This window comes from Gadus morhua, chromosome 21 (assembly GCF_902167405.1).
Source record: "Gadus morhua chromosome 21, gadMor3.0, whole genome shotgun sequence".
In the NCBI taxonomy this organism is placed as follows: domain Eukaryota; kingdom Metazoa; phylum Chordata; class Actinopteri; order Gadiformes; family Gadidae; genus Gadus; species Gadus morhua.
Window position 1 is genome coordinate 16,508,364 of NC_044068.1, and position 22,570 is coordinate 16,530,933.

The following is a 22,570-nucleotide window of genomic DNA, read 5'->3' on the forward strand; positions in this document are numbered from 1 at the left end:
AAATCACCAGCATCTTTTTATTGTCACATATCATTCCAGGAAGTTTGAAAGTGCTGCATCCTCAACTGTCACACCACACTACAAACGTGCTTTCCTTAATCCATTTCTCAAAGCTTTGCACGACAAAAGAAATCAGACATTTGCTGTAGGCCTATATTGTTTAATTTGGCAAAGCAGCGACTGCCCAATTCCTCACCAGTAACTGGTAGAGCCTGCACTGGATGATGAATAAAATCTCACAACAAAAAACCCAAAACCTAAAGCAACATCATCCCCAGATGAAAAGCACTGCTCTGGCACTTTCCTCTGAATAACTAGTGCTCCCATCTTTATGTAATATAGCAGTTGCTAGCATTCAGACGCATTTTCTTAGTGTAAGTGTGCCATGTACTACAAGTGCTGAATCATCCAACCAAACGAGGCTGCGTAGCTTAGCTCCCAGTTTGTGCTGCTTTTGAACGTGCGTTCTGTGTGTTGAAAGGGAAAGACTGGGCTAAGGAGGCAAGCGCTTGGACTGTAAGCGGGACGGGTGATTGAGTGAGACAGACCCTTGGGCCCGGCGGCAATGCCTTTCCTCCTAAAGCTCGTCGTGGTTACCGTTGCATTGTACCTATGTGCAGCTTTGTATACGCTCAAAATGGCCTGTTGACGATAATGGTGGGGAATTTAACTGATAAAATATATCACACACACACACAAACAAAATTCCAGCAATGCAAGAAAAAAATAATAAGAATGCATAAAAATCTGATGAATAAGAGACCTCTCCTTCGCCTCTCTCTCCGTTTCACTCCCCAGTGCTCAGCTGTAAGCATCCCACTCGTAAACATCCAATAGCACCCTGCCCGCCCCTTCAAGGCCGTAGCATCAGTCGTACTGTAATGAGCTGACAGAAATACGTGTTATGGTATGTGAGGTGAGGCATTGAAAAACCACGGATCCCGATGGGGACAGAGCCTCAGTCTTTAGTGTTCTCCTAAAGTTCAAGTTGCATCGTGAAGTCTTCCTCTTTAGAGTTCATCCCTGTGAGAGGAAAGGAAAAAAACAACAACATGGATGTTAGGAGACGTCAAGAGAACACAACCATTGGACGTCATGCATGTCAGGGGGGGAGGAGGGGGTCGCAGTTAGGCAGCAGCCATGCAAAGGGCAGCGAGGCACTACCGAGAACAGCCAAAAAGCCTGACTCAAATCAATGCATTACAATTAGGTGTGTTCAGGATATGGTAGTAAAGAAAATAATATATCACCTTCTGTTGGTTTTTATATAACACGCAACTAGGGTGTATTCAAATTGGCTCACTTGTTCCCTCATTCCCTTAGCCTACCAAGTGGACACTATATAGCACACTATTTAGGGAACAAGTCATGCAGGGAATAGGGGGAATTAGGTTGTCATCCCATAGAGCTCATTTGCATAAACAACCTGTATGGACCAACCATCTCTTTAAGATGATACAGATAACAATGAAACAGCTATACATCACGGGCTACAGGGCGGAAATAAAAGTACATTATGGGTATTAACTAGCGTACTCTATAGGGAAACAGATTTGTATACTCAAATTTCCGACAACTACAACATGGTGAGGCCCCAAATATTGCATTATATAGGACACAAGTGAACCAATTCGAAAACAGCAATAAACTTCGCAGCAAACCTTTGGGTCAGTGCCATCTTTGATGAAACATGACTCAGTGCATGTCATCGTATCAGTGATGGCACTTGCCATACACCAGGGCAAATATCACTACCAAGACAGAAATAGCAGTAGCAAATTATCTATGGCACTGAGCCTGAAGTTTGGGTTGAGGTAAATATAAACGTATACATATACGTTTTAAATGTATTCACTGTGTTTTCCCTGATTACCAGTTGGATTACAATGATAACGGTCCTAGGATCACTGGACAGCACTTCAAAACGTGGATTTATTCACTCCAATTTAATCATTTAAAGGATCCGACCACAGTTGATCAATATCGAGACGTGCTTCAAAGAGAAAATTAAAAGAAAGTGCAGAACGTTAGTCGGGTATAGGGGGTAAAGTGGGGAAAACCCCTAAAACAAATCAAGTCTAATGAGCAGATCAAGGAGGAACCCTGCGATCGGAGACCACACCCCCATGCCACACCAGTTCACCTTTGCCGCCGTGAGAAGGAGAGAGAGAGGGGGGAGGGAGGAAAGGGAGAAGGAAGTCACTTCCACCTGGACCACTGCTTCTCTTTGTCTGTTAAAGGCACATAAATCACCCCCATCAAGGGTTTCATGGTGGTGCTGCCGTCCTCCATTTTGTCGTACTGCTCCAGCATCTGGTTGCCGCCGGCAGGGCCAACCGGCAAGATGAGACGGCCGCCCGGCTTCAGCTGGTCCAGCAGCTGGGGGTGGGGGTGGGGGGAATCATTGGAATCGAGTATAGTGGTGATCAGATTATACTGATAAAATGATTAGACTTCCCTTGTATAGATTATAGCTTCTTGTCACGTTGTGGCCTCATCAAAAGTAATTCAACCTACAGATCGCCACAAGCCAAGGCATTGCTTACCTCTCAGATTCTGGGTATATTACCGAATTAGCTGTGTTATTATTAGTAGGTAGCTTGTTCAACCTGTTTGTGCAAGTGGGGGATTGCCATTAACTAAATATTGATCATTCATGTCACAATCTTTTTTAAAGTTATTTGTATATAATTCAGTGAATAATCATTGCCGCATTCCTATATAATTAGGCCGCGGCTTATATTCTCCTAATTAGGGTACTGGAGGCGTTAATGTTGCATGTTTTCGAGGTGGTAAACGTATGTAAATGCCTTTGTATTAAATCAAACAAAATGCTTGGTCGTGGGTCGTGGGTGCCAAGGCTGCAGACTCACCGCTTGAGGCACGGTGGGCGCTGCCGCCCCCACATGGATGGCATCGAAAGGGGCCTCTTGCTCATGGCCCATCCTCCCATCTCCAACTGGAGATAAATAAAACACATCAATAGAGATTAGAACATAACTGACCATGGCTCTGTGGGGTATGAAACACACACAAGGACACAAGATATTCAGTGTTGCTTCCCTGGGAGTTTGTGCAGCACTTCTAGATTCTGGAAGATCTACCGGCACTGTAGCTTGTTTGACAAACACAATTGAACATAGTTCTAAAATATTAGGAACAGCACGTTGCCTAGAGTTAAGCTCTGTGTAAAGAATGAATTGAGGATGACATAATGAACTGTACAAGAACCAAAAACAAACGATATACTGGAGGACAATACCGCAGTTGACAGCAGCTTACCCATTAGCTTCACGCGGCCTGACGATATCAAACTGGGGTCGTCTTTCGTCAGGTTGTTTACCGAGTCGTCCACCAGCTCTTTGATGTGATCGATTCCAATCACCTTCCCCGTGGGGCCCACCTGTACAGAAAGCCCGCTTTAACTCTGGGACTGCTGCAATACGGAACGACTCAAAGCAGAATCAATCCTACGGAAGAGAATTGACTCCATAAGAACCCAGTTCTGTGGGCCCCCGGTGTAATGGGGCTCACCATTCGTGCAAAACAGGCCGAGAGGATCCCGCTGCCGGAGCCCACGTCCAAGGCCTTGGCGCCGTCGTACAGCTGGTCGTGGAGGAGCTCCAGGGCATATGCGTGCTGCCGGGGGGGGGGGGGGGGGGGGGGGGGGGGGGGAAACCACACTGCTGCGTTACTGTCTGCCGTCGTACGGCGGGGCCAGCTGCTGGGGAACTAGCAGTACGCTGACATGCACTCCTTGAAGGAAACCCAGACCCTTTTCGAGCTGGTCTTCATCTACCTTTACATGTAAAAAAATGTGCTGACTCGTGGTAGCTACCATTTGTACATTTAGGTGCGGGCTATATTGGTGTTCAGGCTTTTGCTTCCTTGCACGAGGGTCTTGCATGCAACAGTACGAATATGTAGCCGGAGGGTCATTATAAGAGCAGTCATTATTAGTCATTATTAGAGCAATTAGTCAAAGGCTGAAGATAAACGTTGTGTCATCTTACCATGTGTGGAGCGCTGATAGTTGCCTGATAGCCTTTAAGATACAACATTTTAATTAAAATTGAATACACACTTTGAATTTCAATTAGGCATGGGTCACTTGGACTGTCGATTGTGTGTTTTATGATTGGACTGTGTACCTACCTATTGACTGTGGAGAGTCCATGTAGGGATTACATTTAGAAAAGTGACCGCGATCTGTGGCAAGCATGACTTCGTACACCTTGTCTGACTTGATGATGCCATTTTCTGAATAGGAAACAAGTCACATGGTTATGACAGATATTATAAGCCTGGGGAAGTTTTTTTCTGAAAATTATAACAATATGAAACATTGCCATGTATTTCAATTAAAGATATAAATTAGTCTTGAACTCAGTAAAAATGGCTGGGGAATTAGTGTAACAATGTTCACTTTGTGAGATGGAATTAAAGGATCTAAGAAATGACTTATAAAAAGCATTAAAGGGCTAGGTCTGGCATGTTAGTGCTCTTCAAAGAATGCATTGAATGAACAAAATGCAAAAAATCTAAAACATTGACCTTCTTTGCCTCTACATACCAGCAGCAGCATTTACACTAATAATAAGTGTGTTCCCAATAAGTCAGGGTAGATGGTTATGTGACCCTTTTGATTACTCTGTTCACCACTCCACTGCGGAGGGATACCTTCATACAAGGACACTTGACTGTGCCAGCTAGGGCCAAACATGACTACAACTCCTTGTGTCAGAAACCTGTGACAAACAAATAGTTACTGTTCTCTGAATGATCTTTTAAAGCAGGTTTGGACTAGCAGTTGTTGTCGGCAGCAGGAAGTGCCATAGACAGCCGGTGCCCCACAGGAACCCTCTCACCCTCAGAGAAACTGGCTGGCTAGCGGTCAGCATAACAGACACGACACTCGCACTGGAGGGAAGACCAGTGCCAAAGACCAGTGCCAGAGCAGTTTCAATTCACTCTTTAATTTCATGCTGTTCGTGTGTGTGTGTGTGTGTGTGTGTGTGTGTGTGTGTGTGTGTGTGTGTGTGTGTGTGTGTGTGTGTGTCCGTCCCTCATGTTAGGCATAACATTGCCTGTTATTAATGTTCCCATAATCTTACATTCAAGTTTTGTTAAAAATAAAACACACAATAAGGTTTCTGAAAAACTGAAACACTCTTTAGTAAATGGCTTCAAAGCAACTAAGTACAGCTACAGACAAACAGAATCCAGTGCAATCAATACTGCGCACAATCAAACTAAAGGAAAACAAATGCACGTCTAAAGATGTCCTGAATCTCTTCAAAATATATCACTTTTGTGTAGACATTTCCTGATTTATGACCTTCACAATGTAATGCTATAAAAAAATCAAAATCAAAATGTCGCATACAAGAATCCCACAGCAGGCCACATTTGGCAATATCACCCCAACGTTTTACCAAGCTTGCCGTCTGAACCAACTTCCAAATAATATTATGGACATTAGCCTACTAACCATGAATGTACACACTGTATGTCTACTATTCTCCTCATTCACATGTCTTGCAATAATAGGCTTGATATTGAAGCATTTATCCCAAGAGGTTAAATACCAGATGAACTAGAGGGCAGCGCATCCCTTAGATATGAGAACATCATGAGCCCTATGCTGCATGTGAACAACTGTACAGTATATCATGGGTTGATCAATTAAACACATATTATTAAAGTCATACAACTGGAACCCTTCCATCGTATTCGTTTAAGCTGCAGCATGGTACCGTTATCACTTTCCAAATTATAATCGCAATGAGGTTGGCGACATATATTTGAGCAGGGGAACAAACAGGACCGCAACAGCTAGGCAACAACAAGCCGCAGTGACGCATCTTCAGCCGTTGTCCTGACATCACCGGCTGGCATTGTAAACAGAGAAAGTCACATCTACATTCATAATGATAAAAAAAATATGACTGGGTCCATGTCCTAAAAGCTATTGTCTTTGAGCATGTTTTACGAGCGGATACGTGCGAGGAGAAGGGGTGGGGAGAGAAATGACTTCAGGTCAACAACACATATCATGCTTCCGAACTACATAGCTAGCACTCAGCTAGCTATGCACGCTCTTGTGTTTTCATTGCCAGCACAATTACCGAGGTATTCTTTTCACTTTGAGAATGAATGCGTGGCAACTCACTGCGAAGGTTGTTGACCAGCTCCGCGTGGCTGGCTCCTCCGGATTTCCAGGCCATTTTTAAACACAATTTGTGGAGCAAGTAGACAGCAAGTGTCAGTGCCGCGCCTGCGCCGAAGGTTCTGCCAAGGAAGCTGAGGACCTCGGCCGCGGATGGAGTCTGGGAGGCGGCGCCAGACCGCGAATACATCACCACCAACGCATCACTTCTCTAGCATGGTCCTGGATAACACAGTTGTTTTGAATATTAGCTCTTAATATATGGAACAGCTGTATCCATTAGCATTTACCTACGCTCAATACACAGGAAATATACACTCTGCGAATGTTACAAATGTTATGCATAGGATTTGTTGCAGATGTTCGGCGGTTGGCCGCTAGGGGGACTTGGTTACGAAGAGTTTGATGTCTTTTGGCCACCGTAGCAGGTTAAGTGAAGGCGGTAGTGTATGAGAGTTGGCTAAGCTAAACCCAGAACGTTCTGACTTTACACAACACTTAAGTGTATTGTTTCAATGGAGGGTACAAATGCCAAATACGTCTCCCAGAAAATAAGCAAAACGAGATGGAGGCCGGTATCATCTTCGTCGTTACAACAACCAGATGTCTTTGCAACTGGATCGTGGGACAACGAGGTAGGAAGATCGTACATCAGTTGTGTTATGCTAAATGAACAACTTTATTTTGATTCGATAGTATAGTACCACTATCAATAAAGTATTGGAAATATTAGTAACGTATAGCCTCTTGCTAACCCTTTATATCCAAATGATTGTCAATGCTTTACAGGAAAACAAGATTTCCCTCTGGTCCATAGGAGAAGAGATTTCTGGCATGGAAGCTGAGTTTGAAGGAGATCCCCAGCTTTTATGTGAATGCAAGCATGGTGGAGATGTTCTGGATCTAAACGTGAGATGGCTGCCTGGGGTGGAAAAAATCATGATTACTTTGGATAGATATATCACGTTTCATTATAGGCCTTCCCTTTTCCATAAAAATGAATATAAACAATTAACTTCGATATAACGTTTTGCAACAGAGTGACTCTGATAGGGAAAAATATGATGCAAAGTAGAATTCCAGGACGAAATGCATAATTAATAACTTATCCTAACAGTTATACGTGTTTGTGCTGATATTCACTGACAATAATAGTTTCTGGACCAAGAAAGAATTGTGACGGCGTCGTCAACGGGGGCAGTGAGCATATACCACCTTCACCCAAACAGCCAGGTATTCATATACCAAACCAAGCCTTTAATAAGCGAAACGTGACATCTTTTAGACTTGTTCTTCCAGACTCTGTCTTTAGCAAGCCAACTGAAAATGTATGTTAATGGCAACGTTTTTATATAGTGGATTGTTGCATTATTTATTTTTCTGACATATGCCATCATCATTTATTTTTCCCCTTACTGTAGACCCTATCAGTTTCCCAGTGTTGGACGAGAGCACATCATTACCCTTGTGACGATGCTCCATGCACTGGGGTCGTATGTAAAAGCCCTGAGATCGTAACTGTCGGTGAAGACGGCAGGATAAACCTCTTCAGGGCAGACAAGCAAGCAGTTATCCGTACAATAGGTGACTTTTTTGAGTTTCTCCCTCTTTACAGATTGAAGGCATTAACATAAACTAACATAATGAAATGCACACCCCAAAATAGTTTGAGCATGTCGCATTTATGCGTCATATGCCGATTATATATTTTTGCAATGTAAGCCATCATGCAAATGACTCACACTTGTCTTTATTGATATTGTCAGACAATGCGGACAGCAGCACCATTCATGCTGTGACTTTCCTGAGGACAGCAGAGATTCTAACGGTGAACTCCATTGGTCAAATCAAGACTTGGGACTTCAGACAACAGAGCAACACACCAGCACAGATACTTTCCCAGTAAGGTCCTCCTAAACACAAGTTAAAGTCTGAGTTGAGTGGTCACTGTCAGACTAGACAGTGTGGTATTGTTTTTTCCCCAAATATCTTCGTAGCACTGTTACCAAACCTATCCATATCTCCATATATAAACGTATCCCTTTATATATGCCTTTAGAAACAGATGAAGAATGCAGACGGGTATACACCAATCCCGGATTCTTAATACTTCTCCCGGCTAGCACGTTAAAAACATTTAAACCCACACGAAGGATGGACGGCCTGCTTGGGACCTACTTGCGGTCACAGAAGTTATTCTCACATATAAGGCTATTTAAATGAACTGTTTGACGTGTTAACCTAAACCCTCTTGTCCCCCAGGGCTGGGGACAGAGTTCCCCTGCACTGCGTGGCCAGACATCCAAACCAGCAGCACATCGTGGCCACGGGGGGCCAGGACGGCATGCTCTGTATCTGGGACGCCAGGCAGGGCAAGGCCCCCGCCTCGCTGATGGAGGCGCACACCGCTGAAAGTAAGCCCTGATAAAAGTCATTCGCTCCTCCTTGTTCCTCTGTCTGAAGCCATGGGATAGGGCGCTGGACACGTATCAGGCATTTCTTGCTGACAGTATTGTGGTGCGCTTTCAAGTGAAACAGGTAATTGGAAGAGGGGGGAGGATTATTATTGTGATTTTTTTTAAGTGTCATGATATGATGACACTTCAAAGGTATGCCTGAACCGCATGGACACAAATACATTTGGATTTGGATGTTAAATGCTTAATGGTTACCCGTCGGAATAGGTTGATGGCATGATTGGGAAAATTATGTATTTCTTTTACTTATGTATGTATGTATGTCAAATAGAATACAAGGTAGATTTCATGATCTTGAAATATATGTTGCTTAATGTGTGTTCATTTTGGGTCGTCTCTGCTTTAGTGTGGGAAGTCCACTTCCATCCCACCAACCCAGACCACCTGTTCACCTGCTCTGAGGACGGCTCGCTGCTGCACTGGGAGATGACGTCCGGCTCCGAGACTGCGTCCTTCCTACAAGGCAGGTCCCCCCTGGACTTCATCATTCAGGATTTTTGCCCATCTGAGATTAAGCATAGCTAGAGAAGCAAATTGTCCATAAATGATATATTTATATTTGAATTAATAATTCTAATTTCTAACACTACAACTAGCCCTAATCTTAAAATAACCTGGAAATATCTGTAGTCAATGCTGATCAATATTTATTTCAATAAATGAAACAATAAAATCACAGATATATTCATGAATGCTGGCTAGCCCGCAACTCTTTGTTTGCACTAAATGGACACGCATAGCTAGCTGAGCTGCGCTTGTTCGAGCTGCATAGTTGCACTGTTATTTGTTTTTTTAATTCTGAAAGTCACCTGCCTACTAACAGGGAGTGGCTCAGATTTACACATTGCAACATTAATATTTCACTCAACAACGTTCTGTGTTTCAATTTCTTTGTACATATATTCCACTCCCTCCCCAACTACGCATTTGGTTCTTTGAGTGACATAACATTGTATTGTTGTGTGTTTGGCATCCAGGCGGCAGGAACAACAGCGTCCTCTCGCGCAGCGCTGTGGCCCCAGCAGGTGGGGGCCAGTCCCTCAGCGCCTGGCTCAGCGGCGACTCCAGTAAGGGCCGCCTGGAGACCACACACATGCTGCCCAGCCAGACCCTGTCGGTCAACAGTCTGGACGTGCTCGGACAGTGCCTCGTCTGTGGCACAGACGGAGAAGCAATTTTTGTGAACAGACAGGTGCCTGTGTAGATAACTGTTTCGTAAGTGTTTGCGTTGTTTTTTCCCCCATGCCATTTCCTTCTCATCACTCTTCTTTTTTTTTACAATATCAAGGTCACACCTTAACACTTCTTTAAAAGAATGCTGTGGAAATAGATTTTACAATTGATGCATCAACATTTTTGTGAGTGTTAGACCCGCCGGGTTGTTTTGAGTGAAATGGATTCATGCATGATTGTTTATTTACCTTCCCAGAATTTTGATAATTGTGAGAGTCCATTAAATTGGTTTGTTAATAAAAAAAATTCATCCACTTTTCTGAGATTTTCTCTGTACAAAATCTTCCTCCCCGTTCGTATACAGCAATTGCTTTGCATTTATATTTTTCAGATATTTTAATTATTTTTTACATTTATTGCCTTATTTTCGAGTATGACAAAAGTAGTTCCTAAGGGGGGGGGAAAATACCCCGTTATATATATATGTGGATTCGACTGAGTTCTACAGGTTTAACAAATGCAAATGTCATAACAAAATGCAAATGGTTTCCATCAACTTGGAATGTCATTGTGAGTTGGTTAAATACAACAACAAAGGGGATGCATTCCATTGATGGCATGGTGTGACTGAGCCTGACCTTTATTCAACCCGCATGAAAGTGGTCGGCACTAGGCAAATAAAAAGGTTGTAATGACAATGAATGGGAATTGTTATTCAAACTTAGGCAAGGAGAATTTAATATTTTTTGAGCTGTACATGTGGCTCATAGTATGTCTTTCTTTATGAGTGAAATACAGACAGTACACTGTTTCATAAGTTGTTTTGTCTGTGGAATGTTTATGTCAGGGACTTTGGAACCATTTAATACAACTACAACTACTTTGATCAACTACACTTTTATTGCCGAGGTATAGTACCATCCTCCCTGGGGGTGTGCATGGTTAACTCAGTGGCCACTTGACGTACTGTTGCCGTCCTTGTCACTCAGACATCCTAGGAATTTAACAGCTAACAGAGCGTTAGCGCTGCATTGTTGGGAAACGAATAGAAACATACGTGTGTTACGCAGTTTGCGCTACGGGCCCTCGTTATTTGTCATTTAATAGTATTCGCAGGGAGGAGATCGATAGCGTTTCGCCACTGGTAAGTCTTTCTCAAAGCCTGACTGATGATAAATGTGTGTAGCGCTATTAGGCGAACCTGCGACCTGTTTTATAGGTAACGTTAGCCGGCTAGCTTGTCAGGCTGGCTAACCGAAATGGATGCCATCCGGTTACCATCAGGCCGCAGTGGCAATATTTTAACCAAATCGCTAACTAACTTAACGAGAATCATAGGGTATTGTGGTGTAATTCTAGCGGGAATATTACAAAGCAGCCCATCATATAACAATGCAACTTTAACACACTATCTCCCCCTGTTAGCATCCACAGCTAATCCATAGCAAGTGGATCAACGGGAGTTGCACCTGATGCTGGGTTATTTGAGCTGAATTGTCGTTTTAGACAGAGGTGGCTTCATACACATATGCTGATATTTCCCATGCTGTTATCTGAAACCTGCCACCCAACATGGTTGAAGCATACTTGTGTTGTTGTGTTACGCATGCCTCACATAGCTAAATCCAGTTTTGCAACTAGCATTCCATTGTAAGTAGTTCATCATTCTAGAGAGAGGTACGGTCGCTGCATTTTTCCTTGTTGTGTTGTAAAGTTGCCTGTCGTCTTTCTGTTGATGAACATGAACGAGTAGACCTTTTGAGTTCATAGTCACACTTTGTGTCATGTCAACAGTGCTGTTGAAGCATGTGCACGTGAAGAAGATACTGGAGTCGTGATCAACTGAACCCTGGTACCCACGCTGCAGAGCAGTGCTGCCTTCTTCTTCATCCCTTTGACCGTCATCACACATGTTCTTACATGAAGAGAAGCGAGAAACCCGAAGGATACAGACAGATGAGACCCAAGACGTTCCCTGTCAGCAGCAACAGCGGCAACAGCCAACTAATGCTGCAGGAAATCCGTGAGAGTCTCCGAAACCTTCCCAGGCCCTCGGACCTGGCCAAGGTGGAGATGGGCAGCTCTGGGAAAATGCTTCCTGAAGACCCAAGACAACCTGGTCGGTCCGCCAGAAACCCATACCACAAAGCATTGCAGGAGATCCGAAAGTCCCTCATGCCTTTCGCCAATGAGCCATTTAATCCGGGTGGGACGAGCGAAGTGAACAATCAAATGCTTATGTGGCTTATGTCAGCTGGGTTTGAAGAGGTGAGAATGAGACTATTCATGTTGGTTATTAAATACACATTTCTGTCTAAGTTGTCTAGGGGACACTAGACAGACTTGGGGATTGTAGAGGGGGGTACGTTTCTAGACTGGGTGTATATTCAGTAAATGTTGACTTCTTGGCCTACTAGTTGAGTTATTGATGTTTGCCAAAATACTTGCAGACTGTTTCCTTCTAATTGTTTAGCTCGTCTGAACTACAGTTTGCAGGCAAGCTGGTATGACCACATGGTTGTACTCGCCATCACCAGGAAACCGAATTTAACCATGAACAAAAACATGCATTTTTCAGGAAATGGGGATCCGTGCTCTGAAGCACACCAACAGCCGCAGTATCGAGGCCGCGCTGGAGTACATCAGTAAGATGAGCTACCCGGACCCAGCCAGGGAGCAAATGTCCGTGACTGCCAACCGCCCCGTCAACGCTGGCATCAAAGCTTCAGGTGGGTCTCAGTAGAGTCTGTCCCGGAGACGACGGCTCCCATTGCACTCCTGATCCTCCTGTAAGGAGGGATCCCCCCCTCACTGATTCTTCCTTGATAATGAAGTGTTTTGCCCTCTAGGGGGCTCGGGTCAGGGTGGTGTCATAAACATATTGCCTGTTAAGCCCTTTGAGACCCTACAAATGAAGTTGAATTGAATATTGAAATTATGCAGATATGCTTATAGATGTATCGTCGTATAATTTGAGATGTCAAGTCCTTGTTGTTGGTTGTGGTCGCCAGGTGCTTCTCACGTCCAGCAGCCCGTGGTCAGGAGGTCCAGCTGGAAGGGCTCCAAGGAGTCTCTGACCCAGAGACACAGCCCCATGGGGCTGGAGGGTATGATGTACCGCTCCGACAGCCCCGGCCCCCAGGGGGAGCTGTCGGCCCGGGGCCCGCCCCCCGCCTTCCCCCAGGGTCACCACGGCAACGGCCAGCGCGGCAACCCGCACCTGCAGCCTCAGGTGCGCAGCGTCACGCCGCCGCCCAACTGGGACAGCAACCCGTCGACCAAGCGCTACTCCGGCAACATGGAGTACCTCCCCCGCGTCTCCCCGGTGCCCCAGGGCGCCCGGCCCCAGGACGGCTACCCCGGCGCCGCCCCGCCCAACCAGCGCGGCCTCAGCCCCGTGCCCCTCGGCCGGCAGCCCATCATCATGCAGAGCTCGGCGGGCAGCAAGTTCACCTTCCCCCCCGGCTGGGCCCAGTCCCCGCAGACGGACTACGTCGCCGGGGGGGGCGGTGGCCGCCAGCCGCCTCCGCCGTACGCGGCCCCGCAGGGCAGCCGCCACAGCCCCACCGACCAGGGGCAGGGCGGGGGGCCGGCCTCCTCGCCCTCCTACATGAACGGGGGCAACCTCCCCCCGTCCATGCTGGTCCCCAGCCGCAACAGCCACAACCTGGACATGTACAATCCCCAGTCCTGGTCCCAGGCCCCGCCGCAGTCCTCCCCCAACGGCAACACCCAGCAGGACCTGTCGCCCTCCTGGCAGCAGAACATGCCCACCCGCTCCAACTCCTTCAACAGCCACCAGCTGGGCGGCCGAGCGGCGGGCTCCCAGCCGTCTGCCACCACGGTCACCGCCATCACCCAGGCCCCCATCCTGCAGCCCGTCAAGAGCATGCGCGTCCAGAAGCCAGAGCTGCACACCGCCGTGGCGCCCACACACCCGCCCTGGATGCAGCAGCCGCAGCAGCAGCAACAACAGCAGCAGCAGCAGCAGCAGCAGCAGCAACAACAGCAGCAGCAGCAACAACAGCAACAGCAACAGCAGCAGCAGCAACAACAACAACAACAACAACAACAACAACAACAGCTCCATCAGCAGCAGCAGCAACAACAGCTTCAGCAGCAGCAGCAACAGCTCCAGCAGCAGCAGCAGCAACAACAGCAGCACCAACAACAACAACAACAGCAGCAACAGCAGCAGCAGCAGCCATCCCCCCTTCTTCATCCTACAAATGGCTACCCAGATCCGCCCGCCCCCACAGCTCAGAACCCGGTGGTAGCGGAGGTCCCCAGCTACCAGGGCCCCCCTCCCCCTTACCCAAAGCACCTGCTCCAGCAGCCGGCCCCCGGCCCGAGCCCCCCGTCGTTCGAGCCCGGCGGCGCCTCGAGGCTCGGGGCCGGGAGGGAGGAGCCGGCCGAGCAGGAGGGAGCGGGAGACGGTGGCGGCGGGGGCGGCGACAGGGCCCCCGAGGGCCCAGACGGCGGCAGCAGCAAAGGCAGCTCCTCCGGGGCGGAGAGCAAGGAGCGCAAGCAGATCACCACGTCCCCCGTGCCGGTGCGCCGCAACAGCAAGAAGGACGAGGAGCCGCGCGGCGACTCGGCCCGGGTGCCGCTGTACTCGCCGCAGGCCTTCAAGTTCTTCATGGAGCAGCACGTGGAGAACGTCCTCAAGAACCACCAGCAGCGCATCCGCCGCCGGAAGCAGCTGGAGAGCGAGATGCAGCGGGTGAGGGGGGCAGATAGGGTGGGGCAGAACATGTGTGTTCACCACGCAGGGGGAAGTGTCTTCCTTAGTCTTCCGCTTCAAGTGATGCTTAGGCCCAATCCCATTTCTACCCCTTACCCTTTACCCTTACCCCTCCCCCTTGTTTTGAAGGGGTAAGGGGATGGCGTAAGGGGAAGAAATGGGATTGGGCCTAAGGCCCAATCCCATTTCTACCCCTTACCCCTTCCCCTTACCCCTTCAAAACAAGGGGGAGTTACCCCTTACCCCTTCAAAACAAGGGGGAAGGGGAAGGGGTAAGGGGTAGAAATGGGATTGGGCCTTAACCTCTGATCTGTGTTTCTTCTTCCAAAGCTTTTGTCTTAATTCCTTCTACTATTCCCAAGGGATTCTCTTGTCTGTTCTTTTCTTACTAGAGGTGTTTGTTTCATCTTGGTTTCACTCTTTCCTGTTTTTCTTCTCGTTCGTAGCTGCTCTTTCTCGTCCTTTTCTCAAGCTTGCTGTCACTAACAGCTGATGTGAGAAGGTAAAGGTGTCTTTGTATTTTGTTGTCATTTGATACACACACTAGTAACCCGTAATTTGCACTTAAGTTTGGTTCCCATCCTCCCGGATGGCTGCATGATGTCTGTTCCTTGGTGCATGATGATGAGCATTCCTGCATCAACACCTTTGCTTTTACAAATGCTGTTACACCTTGCTGTTATTTTGGATTCAACTTTAAAGTGCCAATATTGATGCAGCCAGCAAAATGCAGTTTAGAAGGGTTGGGATAACGGTGTGTATTGAAGATATTTGGAAATGTTTTTTTTTTATTATTGTTTTTGAGATACCAGTTGGCAAAAACTTGGTTTGTGTCCGTTTCACATGTAGGCAGTAGTAGATGAGTCATTGATAAGTGAAATAAGAAGAACTTATTTAAACAGAAAAATACCAAACGTGTTTAGGCGCTGATAACGGATCGTAAACCATTAACAATGATATGTTAGATTTCAATAGCAGGGCTCGGCGATATTTCGATTTTAATTGATTAATTTGCATTATTACACTCCTAAATTCAATGTAATGGCTGACCACAAAAACAAGATTTGTTAAAAATTCTAGACCCAGCAGATTAGTTAACCTTAAAGAGCAAGTCAACCCGCAGCTGGTTCAGCTTGGTTGCGTGTTCCAAAAATGTTGTGTGGAGACTAAGAGTTCTGGGAAGGAAAGGGCGGCTTACGACGTCACCCACGGCAACTTTGTAATACTTTTTTTATTAGCGTTGTTGTTTAAATAGCTTCACAATGAGAGGCGTTGTATATGAAACTGCACCGTGGTGTTATATACTGAGAAGTATAACCAGCCCTCGGAGGCGGTCATCAACATAAACCACTGGTCAGACTGAGCTCCACACATCAACCTGTAGCGCCATACTATAGTTGCCCAGGAAGCCTTAATTTCTCTGACAAAATCAGTGGCTTTCCAGAACGAGCTCCACACATCCGCAAATCAAACCCTCACCTTAGCGTTGTGTCGGAGAAGCCGCCCTACACTGCATCCATGTCTGTCCCCGTGTCCGCCAGTTGCCCTCCAGACCCCGGCCCTAACCCTTCTCCTCCGTCCAGGTGGGCCTGTCCCAGGACGCCCAGGAGCAGATGCGCATGATGCTGAGCCAGAAGGAGTCCAACTACATCCGCCTGAAGCGCGCCAAGATGGACAAGTCCATGTTCAAGCGCATCAAGACCCTTGGCATCGGCGCCTTCGGCGAGGTGTGCCTGGCGCGCAAGGAGGACGCAGGCACGCTGTACGCCATGAAGACGCTGCGCAAAAAGGACGTGCTGCTGCGCAACCAGGTGGCCCACGTCAAGGCGGAGCGCGACATCCTGGCGGAGGCGGACAACGAGTGGGTGGTGCGCCTCTACTACTCCTTCCAGGACCGGGACAACCTGTACTTTGTCATGGACTACATCCCCGGCGGCGACATGATGAGCCTGCTGATCCGCCTGGGCATCTTCAAGGAGGAGCTGGCGCGCTTCTACATCGCCGAGCTCACCTGCGCCGTGGAGAGCGTGCACAAGATGGGCTTCATCCACCGCGACATCAAGCCCGACAACATCCTGATCGACCGCGACGGCCACATCAAGCTCACCGACTTCGGCCTCTGCACCGGCTTCCGCTGGACGCACGACTCCAAGTACTACCAGAGTGGTGAGCGCTTTGTCCTTTTACCTGGTTGGATTTAAGTTTTTCCAAACCCCAGCAGGCGGGATGGCAAGTATTGCTGGATAGTCAGACCATTATTTCATCAATTGTTTTCCTGCACCTTTATTATTATTATCGCGGTCTAATGAACTGTAGCAATAGCCAAACACAAGGCGGGCATTGAACGATGGGTGGAGGTCAATCAAACGGGAGGACCACCTGTCCGATGCGGCCCCCTAGTCTAACCAGATGCTCTGCGATGCTTTCCTCATCCTTCCTCCAGGGGACCACGTCCGACAGGACAGCATGGACTTCAGCAAGGACTGGGAGGACCCGGCCAACTGCCGCTGCGCCGACCGCCTGAAGCCACTGGAGCGCCGGAAGGCCCGGCAGCACCAGCGCTGCCTGGCCCACTCGCTGGTGGGCACGCCCAACTACATCGCCCCTGAGGTGCTGCTCCGGATAGGTACGGCCCCGCAACACACACCACTCAGGCTGCCCATGGGGGGTTTAACCCACGGGCAGAGGGTCTCTTCATATCGGGAAAAAATGCATGGGATTCATGCTTCTGTCCTTTTTTGCATTCTTTATAAATACTTGAGATAAATCCCTTTTATGTTCCTTATCTGGTTGGTGTAACTCTTTCTGTGTGGACCATTGTTTTGTTTTTAGGTTACACCCAGCTGTGTGACTGGTGGAGTGTGGGCGTCATACTCTATGAAATGGTGGTGGGGCAACCACCATTCCTGGCCACCACACCTCTTGAAACCCAGCTGAAGGTATGTAGAAATGGCCCTATTGAAAATCCTGATGAGAATTTGGCATGGCACACACGTACTTACTGAAGGGAAGAGAGCATTTCTCACCCTTCATGGTACATGGATAAAATTGGAATGTGCATTTAAAGGGGACATATTATGAAAACAACACTTTTTTTTTTGGGGTCGCTGGTGCTCCCACACGCATACAACTTTGAAAAAAGAAAGTATCCCGCTGACAGTTACCAAACGAGCCAGTCAGTTTCAGCGCCCCCACCTACGAAGGAAGGGGGCAAATTTGAATGTTACCTCCCACTTCCCCATCCCCCTCCAATCAGAGCATAGCTAAGATTTTGTGGACAAGCGGACGAGCAGCTACGGCAGGGGGAGCTCGGCGGCAGTCCAGCAGCTCAGCTCCCTGAATACTGTCCTTTTCTCCTCCATGTCGCAGTTCAATATGGACTTCAGAGAGTCAAGGGCTAAGTTCCTTTCCCCCAATTCTTCTCAACCATGGCGGGGATAACCCCCACGAGTCTTTACTTGTTGTGGAAGTACCAGAGACTTCAGCTGCAGTCTTTATTATATCATCCGAGGCACAAATAGCTTTTGGCCGTGATATTAAATATAATATAATATAAATACCTATATAATATTATGAGTATATATTATAGATATAGAGCTCCAGGAGTCCGCAAACGGCAACAATCCCTTCTCTTCCATGCTGTGGTTCAGTCTGACAGCTCATTGGTCAATGGGCAGCAGCTCATTTGCATTCAAGCTACAGACACCAGAAACGGCACATTCTGAAGGGACTGAAACAGGGGAATAGTGGTAGGCGAGATTTTTTTCTAAAAGCTACATCCAGCAAACGGCTTCAAAACATGTTTTTCTGGAACTCATTTACTATGTTTGCTTGTTGGGAAAACACCAAAATATGTATCCTTTTAATACGTTTTATTGAACATGTATTGCAAAAAGTAAAAAAAAACAACGTTTCAATGAAAACGTTGCACAAACTTTGCGGCGAGGCTGATCTGATTATCCGTCTTCACCAACGGGACCAACGTGTGGTCAGTAATACAGCGTTCGGTTGGGTGGCCGCTGCACAATGGTGACCCTGTCCCCTCTCCCCAGGTCATCAACTGGCAGAGCGCGCTGCTCATCCCGGCCCAGGCCCAGCTGAGCGCCGAGGCCTCGGACCTCATCGTCAAGCTGTGCCGCGGCCCCGAGGACCGGCTGGGCAAGAACGGCGCCGACGAGATCAAGGAGCAGGCCTTCTTGGCCTCGGTGGACTTCAGCAGCGACCTGCGGCAGCAGCAGGCGCCCTACGTGCCCACCATCGCCCACTGCACCGACACGTCCAACTTCGACCCGGTGGACCCCGACAAGCTGTGGAGCGGCGGCAGCAGCGACCACAACGACACGCTGGCCGGCTGGTTCCGCAACGGCAAGCACCCGGAGCACGCCTTCTACGAGTTCACCTTCCGCCGCTTCTTCGACGACAACGGCTGCCCCAAGCCCATCGAGGGCGAGGAGTACGGGATCGAGGGCGAGGAGTACGGGGTCGCCGAGGGCTCGGACCCAGAGGGGGAGGAGCCGCCGCCGCCGCAGGGAGAGGGGGGCCAGGAGGGAGGCAGTCCGGGGGGACAGGATCTGGTGTACGTGTAGCACTGTGGCATGAGGGGGGGGCGTCTCTTCTGTAACCCCCTCTGTGTGTGTGTGTGTGTGTGTGTGTGTGTGTGTGTGTGTGTGTGTGTGTGTGTGTGTGTGTGTGTGTGTGTGTGTGTGTGTGTGTGTGTGTGTGTGTGTGTGTGTGTGTGTGTGTTGCTTTTTAGCATTAAAAACATGGCGCATAAGAAAGCTCCTTTTGAACAGACTTTTTCGGAGAACGCACATGAAAACCTTGGTGGGGAGCCCAGGGGGTCGTCCTGTTTGTTGTCCACACAGGGTTGAAGTGAACACAGAAAATACGCTCTTATAAGAAACGTGTTGCCCTTTCCCAAGCCTTAATTTATTCAACAAACGGTACCTAGTGATTCTTTTGTTTTAGATGCTGTGTTAAAGTATGGGTGAATCTAGTTGGGGTTTATTTAGTGGAATCTGCTGTATTTGAAAATTGTCTTTTTAATTTATTTTTCAAGACTGTTGCAATAGTGGGATGTAGCGCTAGGACTAGTAGAATCTTTTCAGGGATAAATAACACTTTAATTCTCCATAGCCTTGCCTTTTTGATCTCCTGTCTTTGACCAAATACCTTTGGGTGGGGGGAATAATAATAATCTCAATGGCATTCTAAATAATGAGTCTTTAGATAGTTGAACTAGAAACTTGTTTTATTTTTATTTCTAATTTATACTTAATGTATTTATAAATGATGTTTGTATACAGTTAATGTAAATAGATTTATTGTTTCCTTTGTAGGGCAGGCCCTCTTTAGTGTCTCACTGCACCAGCCTCAGTTTTCTCTCAGTTTAGGACAAAATACACCATTATGTTATTTCATTCTACTTCATATTGTGTACCAATAGGATATCTGGGGGCTGTTTTATATATTTTTTACATCCATGTAGCAACTTTCCACTTACCAGAAGCACTCTTTTTTTTTTTTTTTTTTTACAAATTGTCAGAACAAAACATATTCCCAATTGGATCCTCACTTGCGCATGAACACCACACTGTTGGATTAGGAAATGAATTCCAGAGCTTCAACATTTGGATTAGATATGCTTTCTTTTCTTTAGCCACTTGCTGGAGACTGCGTGAGATACGTGTTAGCAATATAAAGGCTTGAGAAATGTGTAGGTACATGGGAGTTAGAAGGTTGGTTTGGTGAACTTGCAATTTAGGACCGAGCCCTCATGTACTTCTTACTACTACGTAAGGCGTCTAGTAAAGTGTGGTGCTTTGGTACTTAGGAAGGGATATCTGAAAGTAGCTCTGCAATGTTATGGCCAATGGCTCATGTCATGTACAAGTGGAAATATGTGTACGAGAGATGCACGCTGGGAACTTGGCTGTGGGGAAGAGGGTGACGAATAAATGATGGAAAAAATAAATTAAGTCTCTTGATTGATCGAATTTGTAATTTACCTGGTAAACTATAGGAATGAAAGATGGAGTAAATACATCACGGTATGTCCAAACACCATCCCCCAAAAGTTCAACACTTTGGCATAAATTATACTGTGCATCATAATGCACACATTATCACTGCCTTTGTTAGTATGGCCATTGTGCCTTCATGGACATCCCAGTTGTATTCCTAGGGCCTATTGTTTATCCAAGCAACAGTATCTAGAAGATCAAACAAAGGAAATGAATTTGATCTCATTAGTGTATATGAATTATAAAGGCAAAAACGTACACCACTTTCATGTTGACAAAGAACTTTATTTGTCTAAAATAAACATTAGGTGGGAATTGAGCAGTGGGGGAAGTCTTCACAGCCAGATGGATGGTTCATTACATTGGAAAGCCTTAGTGGGCAGGCTCTGTAAAGGTTGAACAAATAAACGGGGATGGTTACAGACCAATCATATGAAGCTCATCATTTGTAAACTATAAAATGTATACTTTTGAATTAAAACAATTGAGTTTATATTCAAGACATTTAATACTACATCCAAAATGGGAAATATAACAGAAAACTGAACATACGCCATGCATGGATAATAAATAGGGTAGTTTACTTACTAACAGCCTTCTTTCCTGTAATAAGAAAAAAGATGCAATAATTAAGACAAATCACAGCCAAGAGGGTCTAGTTCTCCAAGGTAAACACAGGTTTGTCTACTTCCCAGTGCTACTGTGCAATTCTTTAATCTAGAATTGACCATTGGTATATTCGATTGTAAATCCATGTTCTCTATTAAGCAAAGGTTGGGGGAACAAGGGATTTAACATAGACCACCTCAAACTGAATTCTGGAACTCACCGCCATAAGAGATTTTGTAGTATGCGAATGTCATGAGGCCCATTCCCACCCACATCTCCTGGTATGCCTTTGTGTAGTATGGGCCCATCTTGGACCACCAGTTTGCGAACATACGGCCTGCCATCTGTAGGTGAGAGCAACCAACATTATGCATGGCGACAAGTCTAAATATTGTTTATAATCTCCACACCGAATGGTCAAATCTATCTGCCATGGGCAGGGGATCGTGGACGGTGGACCCTAGTCATTGGGTTCTGACCTTTCCGGTACTGCAGAGAGCATCCGACTGGACGGCAGTTGCAACCGTTTTACTTGTACTGAAAATGTTTGTCTAAGAGTTGTGGTATGAAGTGTATATACAAATCTGTCTCAGCAACCTTTAATAGAGATGCAGTGACATGACTGGACTGTAGGTGAGACGGTAGATATAGGTGAGGCTCTCAGGACGACTACAGGTACTAGGAGAGGCCGGTGCCTAGAGAGTTAAGCTGGGCGGTGACATTGAGAGGTAATTTATAATTTCCCAACTTTGATACAAATCTATGATTATTAAAGAATAAAGCAGACGGATATGACATGCATACAAATCTATCATTAATCGCCCCGGTAGCCTAGCCTCGGCTAACCTCTATAGCTAGCAATGCAGGTGCCCTTCTTGCGGAATAGAAAACCACTAGCTTCGTATGTCATTTATTTTAAATATTTGTCTACGTTACAGGTTATGTGCTTTCCAAATAACGTTTCACCAATAAAAACATACATACTTTTTGAGTTGGCTTAACTGCAGGAGGAAGGTCAGTAGAGCTGGTGGGGAAATGCTGCAGCAGACTCGAAGTCAAAGTCGTGTGTCGTAACATCCGGTGCCTCCGGAAACGCTATTTTTCTGGGCTGCTGTCTTTGCTCGAGGAGTGTTTGTCACGGTTGTCACCATCTTCTGGCCGGGCATGTGAATCGTAAGATTTACTTAATATTAATATTTCGTGATGTCAACGCCTGCCTGTATATCTAGCCTATCAGATTTATATCAAAGTGTAATTGAGTGGCTGTGAGTGAGTCTGCGCATAGTCGTTCCTTAGAAGGTTGGAGAAAAATATTTTGATCTTCATTCATTTCCACTGAAAACGTTAATGTGATTAAAGTACAAGATATACGTCA

The 22,570-nt window shown here is 46.6% G+C and overlaps 4 protein-coding genes across 5 annotated transcripts; 2 read left to right on the plus strand and 2 right to left on the minus strand.

The window, feature by feature from the left end:
• Nucleotides 1–3: 3 nt before the first annotated feature.
• pcmt (protein-L-isoaspartate (D-aspartate) O-methyltransferase) lies at nt 4–6,423 on the minus strand. Of its 2 annotated transcripts, none has more exons than XR_003974280.1 (8): nt 6,173–6,423; nt 4,156–4,260; nt 4,014–4,045; nt 3,535–3,639; nt 3,283–3,403; nt 2,874–2,959; nt 2,144–2,379; nt 4–1,023 (listed from the first exon to the last, which is right to left on the minus strand). XR_003974280.1 is itself a non-coding variant. In XM_030344710.1 (8 exons), exons 1-8 carry the CDS (start codon nt 6,357–6,359, stop codon nt 1,011–1,013), a joined length of 819 nt encoding a protein of 272 aa, XP_030200570.1. In that variant the 5' UTR covers nt 6,360–6,423; the 3' UTR covers nt 4–1,010. The 2 variants fall into 2 exon arrangements, 1 of the variants encoding a protein (XP_030200570.1); XM_030344710.1 differs by having other exon boundaries at nt 2,210–2,379.
• Nucleotides 6,424–6,530: 107 nt separating this feature from the next.
• On the plus strand, nt 6,531–10,134 carry nup43 (nucleoporin 43). The gene is made up of 8 exons (XM_030344709.1): nt 6,531–6,804; nt 6,959–7,078; nt 7,325–7,402; nt 7,591–7,753; nt 7,936–8,071; nt 8,432–8,583; nt 8,993–9,109; nt 9,624–10,134. The coding sequence occupies exons 1-8, from the start codon at nt 6,685–6,687 to the stop codon at nt 9,848–9,850; spliced, it is 1,113 nt and encodes a 370-aa protein (XP_030200569.1). The 5' UTR covers nt 6,531–6,684; the 3' UTR covers nt 9,851–10,134.
• A 611-nt stretch (nt 10,135–10,745) lies between these two features.
• lats1 (large tumor suppressor kinase 1) lies at nt 10,746–20,550 on the plus strand. Its single transcript, XM_030344707.1, has 8 exons — nt 10,746–10,963; nt 11,614–12,087; nt 12,398–12,548; nt 12,831–14,542; nt 16,147–16,729; nt 17,007–17,189; nt 17,396–17,502; nt 18,616–20,550. Exons 2-8 carry the CDS (start codon nt 11,740–11,742, stop codon nt 19,147–19,149), a joined length of 3,618 nt encoding a protein of 1,205 aa, XP_030200567.1. The 5' UTR covers nt 10,746–10,963; nt 11,614–11,739; the 3' UTR covers nt 19,150–20,550.
• Nucleotides 20,551–20,850: 300 nt separating this feature from the next.
• On the minus strand, nt 20,851–22,305 carry atp5mj (ATP synthase membrane subunit j). Its single transcript, XM_030344711.1, has 4 exons — nt 22,180–22,305; nt 21,416–21,539; nt 21,175–21,189; nt 20,851–20,972 (listed from the first exon to the last, which is right to left on the minus strand). The coding sequence occupies exons 1-4, from the start codon at nt 22,270–22,272 to the stop codon at nt 20,959–20,961; spliced, it is 246 nt and encodes an 81-aa protein (XP_030200571.1). The 5' UTR covers nt 22,273–22,305; the 3' UTR covers nt 20,851–20,958.
• Between the last annotated feature and the right edge of the window lie 265 nt (nt 22,306–22,570).